This window comes from Dromaius novaehollandiae, chromosome 3 (genome assembly GCF_036370855.1).
Source record: "Dromaius novaehollandiae isolate bDroNov1 chromosome 3, bDroNov1.hap1, whole genome shotgun sequence".
Lineage (NCBI taxonomy): Eukaryota > Metazoa > Chordata > Aves > Casuariiformes > Dromaiidae > Dromaius > Dromaius novaehollandiae.
Genome location: NC_088100.1, coordinates 28,074,322 through 28,088,417, shown reverse-complemented (window position 1 = coordinate 28,088,417; position 14,096 = coordinate 28,074,322). Strand labels below are relative to the sequence as shown.

The 14,096-nt window shown below is 39.5% G+C and overlaps 1 protein-coding gene across 17 annotated transcripts in view; it reads left to right on the top strand.

The window, feature by feature from the left end:
* The window catches only part of LOC112996840 (dystonin), a 306,620-nt gene that overhangs the window by 136,946 nt on the left and 155,578 nt on the right, over positions 1-14,096 (top strand). For all 17 annotated transcript variants that reach the window (XM_064508599.1, XM_064508595.1, XM_064508610.1 and 14 more), the window contains 2 exons: positions 13,519-13,631; positions 13,779-13,885. In XM_064508599.1, the coding sequence (XP_064364669.1) occupies positions 13,519-13,631; positions 13,779-13,885 (220 nt within the window). The remainder of the gene's footprint in view (positions 1-13,518; positions 13,632-13,778; positions 13,886-14,096) is intronic.

Below are 14,096 nucleotides of genomic sequence, written 5' to 3'. Positions count from 1 at the left end.
TCTTGCCCTCTGGCTGTACAAGTGTTGATGCCTTGGGGTGTTGCTGACTATCTGTACTTGCTTTGGTGGAGCACTGTTTTTGGCAGCACTGTGTGAATTTTGCTTACAGCGTTGTAGCTGGAAAGAACAGGAGCGTTGTAGCTGGAAAGAACAGGACATAAGTGCATTTCATGAGGCAGACGCTTCAGTGGCTGAGGTTCAGAAGCTCACAGTCCCCATTTTGTGTGTGTCTCTGCTAGCTTCCATTTAGCTTATCGTCTTCTGTAAACATATCTTCTGTATCTAAGGATATTATGTCCTTTCCAGGGATGTTCACAGTCTTTATCCAATGTCTCTTTGCTGTGAGAGTCCTCTCGCTGATGAATTTGATGGGATTCTTCCACTGATTTCAATGAGCTTCTGTGTTTCTTTCCTTTCCAGTTTTGTATCATGAAAATAGACATAATAATTTCCAGTTATTGCTCACAGGATAGGAATGGTCTTCCCAAAACAGTCCCTGGATATTTTTAACTACAGCCGTTTATTCCAGAGAACTCTTTTAAAACTTAGCTCATGTTTGTATCAGTAAGTAGGTTTAGTGCTAACAAAACACACATTTCTAGCAGTGATTCTGCCTATGCCCTGTGCTTTTTAGTCGCTCCCAGGCGCTGCTGTGCAGATCGCAGGTGCTCGCCGCCCTGGCTGGATGGCCTTGGGACCAGGCGGGTCGGGCGCTGTCCCTGCAGCTGGTCGTTCGCGGGGCTGGGGAGCGTCGCTGCCTCGTTCTAGGTGAAAGGGGGTTGGAGCAGCAGGCTGCGGTTATTTCCTTTCCAAACACAAGCGATGTTTTTTAATTGCACGCATGCTCCAGCTTTAGTGCTTTGGGGTTTGCAGGGGCTGCTGAGGGCTGGGCGGCGAGGTGAGCTGTGGCTTGCCAGCAGTAGGCAGGTGCCTCCCTCCACAGCCCTGGGAGCCGCTCTGCTGTCCCTAGCTACAGGGAGCCGTTTTGGTGGGGCTGCGGGGAGCACATCCCAAAACAGCGCGCCAATGCCTTCTGGTACAAGTCGGCTAAGGTTCATGATGCAGAAATGCAGGAAGAGCGAGGGGGTTTACGGGGCTGCCCGCTTCCCCCCAGGCTCCACGAGATGTTTTCCTGGCGTGACTAAGTGTCCCCGGAGCAGCATCTCCGCGGAGATCCTGGGGCGGCTGGGTGAGCAGGCGCTTCCACGCGCCCGGGCCTGCATGTGCCGGTAAACTCACGATATTTGCTCTCTTTCGTTCCTTCAAATTGAGGAGAATATGACTGGTGTGAGCAAGATGCTCATTTTGCAAAAGATTCCCGTAGCCTGTGTTTTTAGGTAAAGCTTAACGTTTATTCATGTGAACTGCTGAACAGTATAGAAAGCCTCCATTTCAAAACATCCCTTAGTCAATTAAATCCCTGAGAAAGTCACAGGGCTCCACGTGGGCAGCAAGGGCTTCCTGAGGGAGCTCCGCTGCAGGCCTTGGGTTTGGCTTTCCGTGTGGTTATTCTGTGTTAATGTTTGTTCCTAAATAGGACTAAATGAAATTATCAAATTAAAGCCAGCTGATTTTTTTCAGTACTGAACATTGGCATGTTTGTTCATTGTACAATGTTGTTTAAATATATTGGCTTTTTTTTGAATGTATGATCAGGTACATTAGTAAAAGTTGCACTATATGCCCAGGAAATTCTAGAATGCTCTGTGCACCTCATCTATTTCATAATTGACCTTTTTTAGCTAATTTTTTCATGGAAGATGTGTGTTATTTGCTTCAGTGTACTGTGTTGGGAGAAATCTGACTTCAGGCAGTTCTAAAAAGTACATGGTGTTTCTTTCATACCATCGTATCGTATGTAAAAACCTGTAGGCCAGACTTCAAAGTTGGAGACTGACTTTAATGAGCACGTAATGCCCAGATTTTCCCAGAGATACTGCCATGTGCCCACTCGCTTCTTCACCTTGCAGTTTTATCACCTCCTGTATTTCCCGTCCTCGGACTGTGTTGTAGGTAACTGCACTTGATTTGTGTGTTCATTTTCATGCCTTTCTCCCAGGAAGAAGAACTTGTTTGATAGGACTGTGTCCTGTCACTCAAGCAGGTTGAAATGGTTGGTGCTTATGGCGAATGAAGGCCACTTGTCTTTTATTAGGAAGTTGTATGCCAGATTGGAGCTAATAATCTAAGTTATGGATGTGCATTTCACTTTGCAGATACATTTATTTTAGAGCAAAGGTAACACTAATGAAAAGTCATCAGTAGTGGTAACAAATAATAAGCTGCTTTTTTTGACCTCGGACTGTTCTGAATCTTTGATGCACAAGCAGTAAGGGAAATGTCAGTCAAAAGAGTGTCTGAGAATGGAAGAATTTAAGAAATAGCAAAAATAATATCTGAATTATATAGCATTTACACTTCAATAGCACCTATAGGCACTTTTTAAAGGACAGTGGCTACTTGTACTCAAAAAACACAAGCTTGTTTACAGACCAGATCATTTTACAGCCTAAGATACGGAGGACAGGAAAAGAAGATTACTGCCATACATGCACAGTATTTGTAAATATGCGTGCCTTGCTTTCTATATGTTATTTTTGGTGTTCTTATACATTTTATAATGAAGAAGTACATTTTGTTTCTAGCAGTTACAAAAGAAGTTCTGGAAAGAATAATATCTTCTTTGGTAATTAGATAATAACGCTTAATAAGTAGCCCCAGTGGTACCTGTACGGTGAGAAGTAGTGTATGGCCAGGAAGCACCATGATGTCTGTTCCCTGATAGAGCCATATTTTCTAAGCTGGTTTGAAGCTCGGATGTGAGGTTTGTTCTGGTAAATAAAATGGGTCCAGCCCCTGTTCCCTTGCCCTGTGGATAAGCGGCACAACGTGGCTTGTGTCTGTAGGGCTAAGCTCTCCGCACCACCTCCTGGGCAGGGGCAGCCTGGGAGAGCTTGTCCCTTCCGCTGGGCCCACGTATTGTCGGGGAGGACACAAGCTGGCACAGGCCCCGGTGGTGGTAAGGAAGAGTTTAGCAATTAAAGAGTATGAACAGTCATGGGCTGTCGATCTGGCCTTCTTTACCTTGCTGGTTTAGAAATACCCAATTATGTCTGGAGTTTTGCTCTTAGGTGAATTTCAGCAGTCCTACAAAAGGGGAAGACACTGGTTGGGGGGGGGAAAAGAAACCTGGGTCAGTTGAATTCTTAAAACTCAGCATTTGGATCAGGTAGCCCTTTGACAAGCAGACAGGACTGTAGTACGTACACAAAGGCTTGGAGACCATAAAGCAAGCAAGGTTATATAACGTAATGCTATACAAAGGCTTGCTGAGACCACATGCAGACAGTTGCACACACTTTTGGCACTGTCTAGCAGGAATGATTAGTATTAGAAATACTGCAGAGAGGGAAGGTGGTAATAAAGGGCTCAAAGGAATACATTTTGATCACAAATTAGAAAAAAAAGGTGTTTTTACTATATTGTTGAAGAAACGTGAGGATCTGATCTAAAAGGCCCTTTGGCACTGCTAAACTTTGTGCAAGCCTTTAACAACGCCCATGCTTTATGTAGTACATAGTTTAGAGAGAGTGAGGGAAAATTACTATTATCCCAGGGTGAAAAAGGAGCAGAAGTTAACAGTGAGTGCTGCACAGAAACAGTATATAATGAGTACTTCATGTGGAAAAAAGAGGAACAGGAACTGCAACAAAGAATGCGTCCCAAAAAGAAGCAGCAGTGTGACAGCTCAATAAATGCCAGATAAAGTGAGAGAGATTAATTTGGCAAGGTCACACTGCTTTTCTTTAGCAATATTACTGTAATAACTCTTCAAATAACTGTTTCAGAATTACTACGTGGATGTTTTTAGGAGTGTGGTGTAGCACTGAACAAGCTAGATTGCTGTGTCCTAAATAACTGTTCTGGTTTCTAACAAGCTGTTTCAACCTTGCACATATATGTTTGCCGTATATGTATGGTTGTACACTAAGCTCCTGGTCAGCAGGGCATGTGGCATCCCTCTGATGTTGAAACATGTTGCAGCTGGTCAGGTACTGACATGAATACATTCCTTAAGGGGAGGGTTAGTGATATCACAGTTTGCAGCAACATGTTTTACACCCTTAGGGAATGAACAGGAAAGAAACTAAATATTACACAGTGTCAAGCCTTAAAATGCTAGGGGATATGTTTTAAAGAAAGAGATTTTTTGCATCTGCTAGTTTTGGCTTGCCATTTTGCAGCTTGTAATTTATTGTTACCCAGCTTTAACAAAAAGAAAATGTCAGTTTGCTTGTTTCTTTCCTCCCCTTTGTTATTCAGGAGAAGCATGTTTACTTTTGTTTTCAAGGGCTTTTTGTTATGTAGAAGAAACTAACTTGGTATTAAGACTTGGCAATTTGGGAAAAGATAAGCAGCATTAAGAATGATTTAAAATGCTGATGTTATTTGCCTGAGTATCCATATAGTTAATGTGTTTAGAAATAGTGAGTAACCTCAGCTTCAATTTAATTGAGTGAACTCAAAAAAATTCTTTGATGGCCATTGGTAAAGACTATATTTAAATAGTATTGGAAGCTGGCCTGCAATTTTAACATCTTGTGTTGTGGTGGTGGTTAGCCTCAGTGGGTATTAGATGGAAGAATTCCAGGTAGTTGAGCTGATTAATTTCAGACGTGGACTTAGAATGATCCCTCTGAATGTTGGGCTGGGTCCTACTGCGAAGTAGGAGCTGGAAGAAGGATAACAGTTTTCTTTTGGCAGTAACTGAGATGGGGGAAAAAAATATATTGGGACGACATCAAAACCTTTTTCTTGTTTTGGCAAAATGGGAGTAAAATGAAAAATAAAGCTTTGGATTGAAAGGCTGGGTTTTCATTCAGGTTTCACGTGTCTCTTACTCTTCGATTGGTAAAGACCAGAACACCTTAGGATGTCAGAAGCCTTTCTGTAGAAGGGTTGCTGTCTGAGCAGTGGTGGTATATGTGTTCATGATCAAAACGGAGAGGTCGTTGGGAAATGCCTTAGACAAATTTGTGACACATGGAGAAGCAGTTGCCTCCCAGGCAGGATGGCCCAAAGAACCTTTGGGAAATCTTGGTTTTGAACTCACTGTGGTACCTCACCCTTCCTTCCTTTTGATAACTGTATGAAGCGCACTGGGATGCTGGTGCGCCAGCCAGTCACTTCTGGTGTCTGGAAGGAGTTTTCTTGCAGAGCAGAACAGAAAAGCTATTTGGTTGGGTTTCTTCATTTCCTTTTTGGTATTCAAACGCTCCAAGTAGAGATACATAATTTACAGTTATTTTTGCAGATTGCACAGCGTGGATTTAGGTTAACGGTTATAAGCCTTTTCCTTTTAAAGTATTTATGATAGGCAAAAGTTGGCAAAGTTACTGTACTGTTACTTTTCTGTAGCAATGTTTATCTCTCATTACAAAGAGGATTGTAAAATTTGTTTTTGAAGCTGGTGAAGGAAGGGAATGAGATCTTCCTTCTCTCTAGTTTCATTCTTGTCTATAGTGAGCTTGAAATCTACACTGAAAACCTACTGCCAAGTTCTAAGTAGGGTTTGTTAGGCTGTGTTAAAGTCGAACCAGTGGGTCTTTGATGTGGTAATGCCGCAATTGTGCCTTTATCGAAGTCAATCAACAGGGCAAGTTACTGCTAAAGTGCAACTGTGCTAACAGAGTTGGGGCATAAAGCTTCAAAACTATTTATTAAACTCAAGGCTTGTGTGTTCAAGGAGATGCCCAACAGAAGGAATAATCTGAATTACTCATATATATTGTTGAGGACTAAATTAATAAGTCAGGGGAAAAAAGAAGCCCTCAGGTGCTCTTATCTTTAATGCAATTAAAACATTGGTTCATTTTCCACTGGAAGTCTTGATAGAGAGTGTTAGAATGTCTGAAGAACAGGACAGGAAATGCATCTGTAAACAGTGTGCCCTGGTTACACTATTTACAGCATACTATTATGCACAATACTTTTTTCATAATTATTCATCCTATCTGAAAATGTATGAAAAAATAAGAAAAAAGATGCACAAAAGACAAAAGAAGGCTGAAGAGTCCAGACCACATAAGAATTTTTCAGCTCCAAGAGGAGAGAATGAAAAGACATAATTGTTCATCTTTAAAGGGATGATGAATGAGATATATAGAGGCATATAAAATAATGAATAGTACAGGCATTCCTGTCATTCCAACACCAGAGAAGACAAAAGGAAAAAGATGTACAAGACACAATGATCATCTGAAATATGTTTACACAAAGTATCATTGAGACAGGGGACCTGTTGAGCTTGAGAAAATAATTTGCCATGTACTTGAACAAACTGAATATGCAGACAGAGCTCTGTTCAAAAGCATGTTTTCTGGTTCATCACAGTTGTTAGGATAAAACATTCTATAATGGCAGGTTATTTTACAGTTGTCATTTTTACAGTTTTTTGTATGTTCCCTAAATTCTCAAGTGTTGCCTCACTTTATACTGAGCTTGACCCAGTGGTTTGATGAGTTGGAGTAATTTTTGTGTCACCATGTCCTGAGTTAGTTGAAGATGTTATTGTAATGACTAAGGCTGAAGAGTTGTAAGTTAGTCTCACATTTGAGTTCAGATGTAATATTTTCCATATTTCCCTCAAAATATATTCTATTTCTGAAAAAAGTAGAATATTATGTAAATTACTTCAAATAAACTGTTAATCAGCCAATATATGAGGATTTTTTTAAGCATTTTTCACCTGCTTTCTAGTTTTAAACTTCCAGTTGAGTGCTAAGTGATGAGCTGCCAGATATGATGCCAGATATGACGCATCTGTTCAATTTTGTTGGTAAGATTTTGAGCGCTCTTTTGAAATTATTTTATATTAATTGAATGAGAAGGCCTGCAACAAATCCTAAGCAAATCTTCAGTGATCATTGTTATCAAGTCTGAGAGCCAGTTAAGCAATTCTGCATTTAAAACATACAACCATGCTTTATTTCCTGTGTTTCTGAGGTGTGTCAGTCTCAAAACATACATATTCAGTGAGACAGAACATTTCACACAGCTTTTCAGGTTTCTAAACTCCTACTCAGTACAGTCAGTGGAGTCTATACAGGGATTTGGCTCACTCTGAAGTAAAAAATTAAAATTCTGGATAGTTTACTAGGTAGGTTTCACTGGATGCATTGACCAGATTTCCACTGACTATAATGAGACACACATAGATACTCGCATGTAGACACCTAAATGTAAATGTCTGGTTCAGAGCTGAATCTCACCCATTGTCATCTTCCTCAGGCAAATGTCAGTATTAATAGTCCTTAACATATACTTGTAGTGGAGACCTTGAGGTCTTTTAGGGAACTATAAAAGCTGGACGCTCTCAAAACTTTCTGTGTTCTTTCTTGTCACATCAGGGTGAATTCATTAAGCTTAAAAAGAACCAAAACCAGGCTCTCTAGAAGTTATCATTTACAGTGTATGTGTCCTGTAAAAGTTTAAGATTGATTACTGATGATCAGACCTGCCTGCATGTTATTCTGCACAAACCTCCTTTTCTGGGTTTCTCATAAAATCCTTCTATATTGGCCAATTAACAGAGATTATTTGAAGTAATTTACATAAATATTCTATTTTTTATAAATAGAATGTATTTTGAGGGAAATATGGAAAATATTACATCTATCCTCAAATATGAGACTAGCATATGACTGTTCAACCTTTGACATTACAATAACATCTTAAACTAACGCAGGACATGGTGACACAAAATTTACTTCTGTGATGTATCTTTCATGTTCTGTTTTCTAGTTTGTTTGGAGGTTTTTTTCCTAGCCCAAACGCCAATGCCAAGAAGCTGCAGGCAAGAAAAGTTGCCTGTTTTAGGGCACCTGAGGTTCAGAACTGACTTCTGCGAGAGTCAGAGATGTTGGTGTCGAAATCGGTGTTCACAGTTGTGTACTGATGTCTGAGATTGAGGAGTTCACTCCGAACACAGTGAGAAACTGTCAATGAAGTGAGAACTAGTCTTTGAGCAAGATTGTTGTGCATAGATCAAATCCACAAATTTTGTAAGGAATCAGAAGTTTCCGATGGGGGAAAGTCTGCGCTATACTGGAAGATAGTGTCAACTCAGGAGTCAGCATTGTACCTCTTCTCCTCAGCACAGGGTTTTGACATCAGGGCACCTGCTACAGAACCTGGTGCTGTGAGTCTGTGCTGTGTTCCTGAATACTGATGACAGAGAAGGTTTGTTCCTCCTTAAGGCCACAAAGACATACCTGCTTGCCATTTTTGAGCAGAAAAACCCCTCCTACATAAGTGTTCAGACTGTGTGGGAGAAAACCTAGATTATTCTCTTCCCTGAAACTTGGGTTTCCAAGTTCCCTGAAACTGGTTTCCTGAACCCAACTAGTCTTATGTGACTTTTTTTTAAAAAACAAGATGACATCCTTTGTCTTGAAGCTCCTATATGGTGACGGAAAGGAGCTCAGGAAAATAATTGTGGCGGGCCTATGCATTAGCAAAGGGTATCTCTAACACTTTGATTAGATCTAATGGTCATGACAATGACAATGTACAGAGCACTACTGTATCATTAGGAAAGTACAGGTAACTAGGACAACAGGGATTATTTGAAGGCCAGGAGTCATTCCCATAGCATTTGTGTCTCAGTCCTTCTGCAGGCCCTTGGGCAAGCTGTGAACAAGACTAGGTTTGTACCTGACGTGGAGACAAATTCTTTAATGGATTTCCAAGCGCTGGCTCTGAGAATAAGCTGCTGTAAATACTTTTTAGCATTTTTGAGACTCTGTTAAAGAATGGGTAAGTGGTACATGCAGAAAAAAGAAAGAGTTACTATATGGACTAAACAGTGAATAGATTTTGCTTCATCATCTAGTCTGTGGAGTTCCTGGGAAAATAACTAGAGATACGTGTTAAAAAAGATGGAGCTAAAATTGCATAGCTGTTTTACATGGACGTTTCTTATCTTCTGAATTCCTTCCTTAGCAATCTTTCTACTGTTAACCAAAATCTTTAAGATAGATGAGATGTTGTTCCCATTTGATATATGTAGTGAATCCTGTCTGATCGAGTAGTCTTGCTGTTAGTCATCTTATTTTTTATGATCACATGTTCTGGCATGATCTTTAACTTGCTTCAATAGTTCTTCTGCCATCCCTGAAAAATGTATGACTGTTTCTGGCACTTATCCTTTTCAGTTGTCTGTGAACAGTGAAGCAAGGAATTTTTTAATTTTTATAGGCATTTTCTAATTACAGCAATGGAAAAGCTAACTAGGCTTATACGTACATGTACACTTCACTCTACATCTTCAGCTGTGTTTTGCCTGTGAGTATTGCTTGCAACTCGCTATATTAGTATTTCTGCTCAATATAAGCCAAGAAAGAAATATCCTTTAATATAGGGTATTACTCAGGCATCATCCTGATTTTTACTAAAGCAGAGTTGCACAGAATAAACAGCTTAGTTTGTGTACGTAACTTCAGGCTTGTCAGTAACCTTGTTGAACTCATTAACAGTATTTTCACATGGAAAATGACTCTGATGCTTATCAGTTTTAATAAAGTTAAACGTTGTAGACTGAGCAGTTGTCATCTGGGAGCTGTGAAGAGAAAGATGTAGTTTTTTAGTTGACTGGAAAACTGGAAGTTTAGTTAATTATCTTTTTCCACTTTGAAATATAAAATCCTGTTCAGATTTGACCTTTTGTTTTAATGGACAAATATTGTGGCTGGTAGTTTGGATCTTTAACTAATTTACTAAATAAGAGGTTCTGGCTATGGAAAAATGTACATGTGCCTAACTTTATATGTTATGCATAACTCTGATTTGAAAGAGTCTTTGCTGAGTAGAAAGTGTACATGTGATGCATGTAACTCTTCCATTATAAAATCCTTGGTTTCTTTATGCTGTTACACAAATAGTGTTCACTTGCTTGTCTTTGTGGTTCTATATGTTTTCTTGAACTGATCATAATTTTGTTGGTTTCCTGATTGAAGTGGTATTAACCATACCTTTTTTTCCCCCACTTCTAATACAGATTATCTCTAATTTCTCACACCTACCGTAAGATTTAGAATGGCAGACACCGATCGTTTTAGAAGTTAAATGATTAATGACTCACTGTGTCGAAGCCAAGCTCTTTGACTGAGGTGTGGCTGTAGCAGCAGCCTCTCTTGTGTGCAGCGTTCCCGGTCCCCCTGCGCCAGGCTGCTTTCTGCACCCAGCTCCGTGGCCGGGGCCCGGCTCGCCAGAGAATCTGCTCTGAGGTGACTCACAATGTTGAATAGAAGGCAGAGTCATCGTCTTTCACTTCAAGTGCATTTAATTTAATTTGTTCTTGACGATGTCCTAAACCACTTAATCGTGCTATGCAAATCAGTATGAAATATATTCATGGACAGTAAGAGTCACTTTCAAAAATTTTGCTTATTTTCTCTTCTAGTTTTAAAAATGAAGATGTTTGCCAGGGTAGATAATACTTTTAAATCTAGTGTTTACGTCAGTTAAGAAAAATAAGTATGTTTTAGAAGTATACTTGGCATAACTGCAATTTAACCAGTGAGCAGTATTTCAGAATTCATCTGAGAAATGAAATATTAAAGACATTGGAAGATATATGTGGGGCTTTATAATACAGCCCTACAGAGCACAGGACTCACTGTGCACAACCTGTGCTAAAATAATATTGAATTCCATTGATTTGTCACAGAAAGATGCTTCTCGATAATCACAGCACTGGAATGGTGTGAGCATGCTCAAATGCAAATTCCCATGTATTATGCTGGTGGGCAAATAATCTCTGTGGGTTTACAGGAGACAAAACCATTTTGGCATTTAATATCTGTAAAGAAACACTCTTAAAGAAAATGAACAATGTGGCAATTGCTGTTGTTGGCCATGTTTTTTGGACATATTTTCTGAGATTAAAACAAAGTCTTTTTTTCTGAGAGGTGGGAGGCAGACTTCCTTTTCCATGGCTTTGCGAGCTATCCCCGTGGTTCTTCTGGAAGGGGAAAGGTGAGCTGCGCAGGGTGGAGGCCCCAGTTCCCCTCGTATCGTGCACTTTCTCTGGCCTCTGCCAGGTGCTTTGGCATTTCAGTCGCAACATCTTTCTTTTATAAGCCCTCAATGGTCTTGTTTTCAGTCAGCCATTGAGCCCTGTTTCTACTTCAGAAAGTCAAAGACAGACACCAGTGGCACACAGACAGACACTGTCTTCTGTAGCATTTTCTGGTAGATGAAGACTTCAGATAAGTATAGACTAGTTAATCTGGGCCAGTCTGATATGTGCTAAGTGTATAACTAATTGAAAACAGGGTGGTATTCACTGCCAATTTCCATTGTTCTGAGAGGGGAACTTGAATAACCCTGGTCAGACTTTCAGAGGTGGAAAAGCATGTTTAAAATGTGAGGCATCTCTCAGAGCGTTCTTCCATCAAGTATGGGGTCGGAGTCGTAGCAGCCGTGTGAAAGGAAGTGTGCATACAACAGCAGTTGTTTTCATAGATTTTTACCTGTACCGCTGTGAGAGAAACCTTACCTCTTATTCATAAAATTGAAAGCTTCATTCTAAGGAGAATATAGTGTCAATGTCTTTGCAGCTTGCAGCTTTTTTTCTGGGGATAGACAAGGCTTTTATAACAGCTTCTCTGTTCTTGTTACGAAAGTTGGCAACTGAATAGCCATCATACATGATTTTTTTGTCCATTTTTACCAATGCAAAACAAAAGCAAAGAAAGCAGAGTGAAAACAATAACCAAACCAGCAGTGTATATTTACAGAAACCTGCTTCTCTCATCGAACCTATGTTGTGAAAGGTATGAATAATCTTTATTATTCATACCATCTCTATTAATGTGACTGAAACAGGAGATTGGAGTGTTTGATTTCCTTTTCCAGTAATGTCTTTTATTTTTCATGGACTCTTTGTGCTCCTAAGAGTGACAGACAGTATTGCTTTCACTGCATTGAAATTCAAAGAATAATGGCATGAGCTTGATCATGCTTCCACTAAGTATGTTGGAAGTGGAAGCTCCCACTGATTTAAGGGATTACATTTCTTTTTATGCTGCTTAAGTTACCTTGCTAATTAAGTGTTCTTTCAAAAAAAGAACACGTGCGATTTTATTATTTGTCTTGTAGACCTGTCTTCTAAAAAGCACAAGGGAAGCAATATGATTCCAAATGGCTGTAAAGAAATACATTTTTATTTACAGTGCCCTCATTGTTCATTCAAAGACAAGCTTGCAGTTAATTTTCCAAAGTTAATAATGTTTAGGAATCAATGGACTTTGGGTGTTGACAAGTGAAAAGACATGTTATTACATTTGAAAAATGCGATACTTTCAAAAGTTTTACTGCACTCTCTTTCTGTTGCTATTATTTAAAATTTCTGCTGGTAAAACCTAAAAAAAAAAAAGAGGTTTCTACAAATGTAAAAATGAGAAAACTTTAGAATTGAATTGTTCACTAAAGCTTATGCATTGTGGGGGTTTTTTTTCTGTTTTTTTCAGTGTAGATCTGGTTTTCAGTACCTAGACCCTTGTGACTCTAGTTGACTTAAGTATGGTTATATGCTGCTTAGCATCTTTTGAAAATCTCTTCTTGCTTTTAGTTGCTTTGGCTAACAGGATTCCTGGTACTGCAGAGGGCAGACAGTAATACAGTCTGTGCTGAGAACTGCAGGATCTAAAAGCCAAGCACTACATAGCAAACCTAAAGGACAGTGTTAATTTTGAAGTTTTACATTAATTTAAAACACTGAATTAGTGATGTTGGTACAGGTTAATATTTATGGGTCTTAAAAATATTTGTAAGTAAGATTTGCTTGAGAAGAGTAGTCCATTAAAACAAGAGTGTTGTGGCTGGCAGTGGAGTTTGGAAGGAAGAATGTGAAGATGTGATGGAAGGGGGGCGAGGGTTGTGTGCAAGAGAACTGGCAGGAATGTTCACCTGAAAGCAGGACTTCAGTGCAGTTTGAACAGGGCTTCTTCAAAGCCCCATAAGAATATGTGTATTTCAGGTTAAAGCAATGTTACTGTGGCTGAGCTTGTTTCTGTATGAATTCTGACTGAAAGCAGGCACTGAAGAGTTTAATGCAGAAAAACTTGTAAATGCAGTAGAAATTAACTTCCCCATGCAGAAGAGGCACGTAGTAAGTAAGAAATGATCCTCTTCAGAGCAAGGGGACATAATATAATGGCAAGGGGAACTAATATAGTGACAGTGCATAGAAATAAATAACAGAGATATATGTAAAAAAAAAAGGGTGCCTAGAAACTTTTATCTGGTAGACGAAGAAGAACCAACAGTGTCTTAGTTGCCTGCTGCTTGTATTTCGCACTTAAAACTGACATCAGCTTGTTCACATGTTTTGAATAAAATCTTATGTCAGAGTGTTGCCCTATCCTTCCATGTTCTTAGATTTAGTTATTTAAAAAGTAATAATTTAAAATTTGTAAGAAGTTGTAATCAAGTATTACTGTTTTTGTTTGACAGGCCGGACCTGATAGACATGAATACCGTTGCTGTTCAAAGCAACCTTGCAAATTTAGAACATGCTTTTTTTGTAGCAGAAAAACTTGGTGTCGCCAGACTTCTGGATCCTGAAGGTAAGATAGCTGCAAAGGGCTTTGTTGAGAGGGAGAAGAAAAAATCCTAACGTTAAAATAAAATCCAAATTGTCTGCAGGTTGTAGCATATTTGTGGGCATTGTTACAACTATGTGATAAAGTGTTGTTCTGTCTTGCTCTCCTTAGATGTTGATGTTTCCTCACCTGATGAGAAGTCAGTAATAACTTATGTGTCATCACTTTATGATGCATTTCCCAAAGTACCAGAAGGTGGTGAAGGCATCAGTGCAAATGTACGTAGGAGAAAAACAGTTGCATGGAGTGTGAGCTTCACTGATAATGATTTTTGATTTCAATTCCAGAACATTAAGTGGGCCTTGCTTAGGCTCTTGTCATATTGTTACTGTTGCTGCTAATTCTACTCAATAACACAGTTCAAGGCTTTCCTTTGATATGATTTTCCAGGACATGATTTTGAAGGCTTAGCAACTGTTTAGTGTTCCA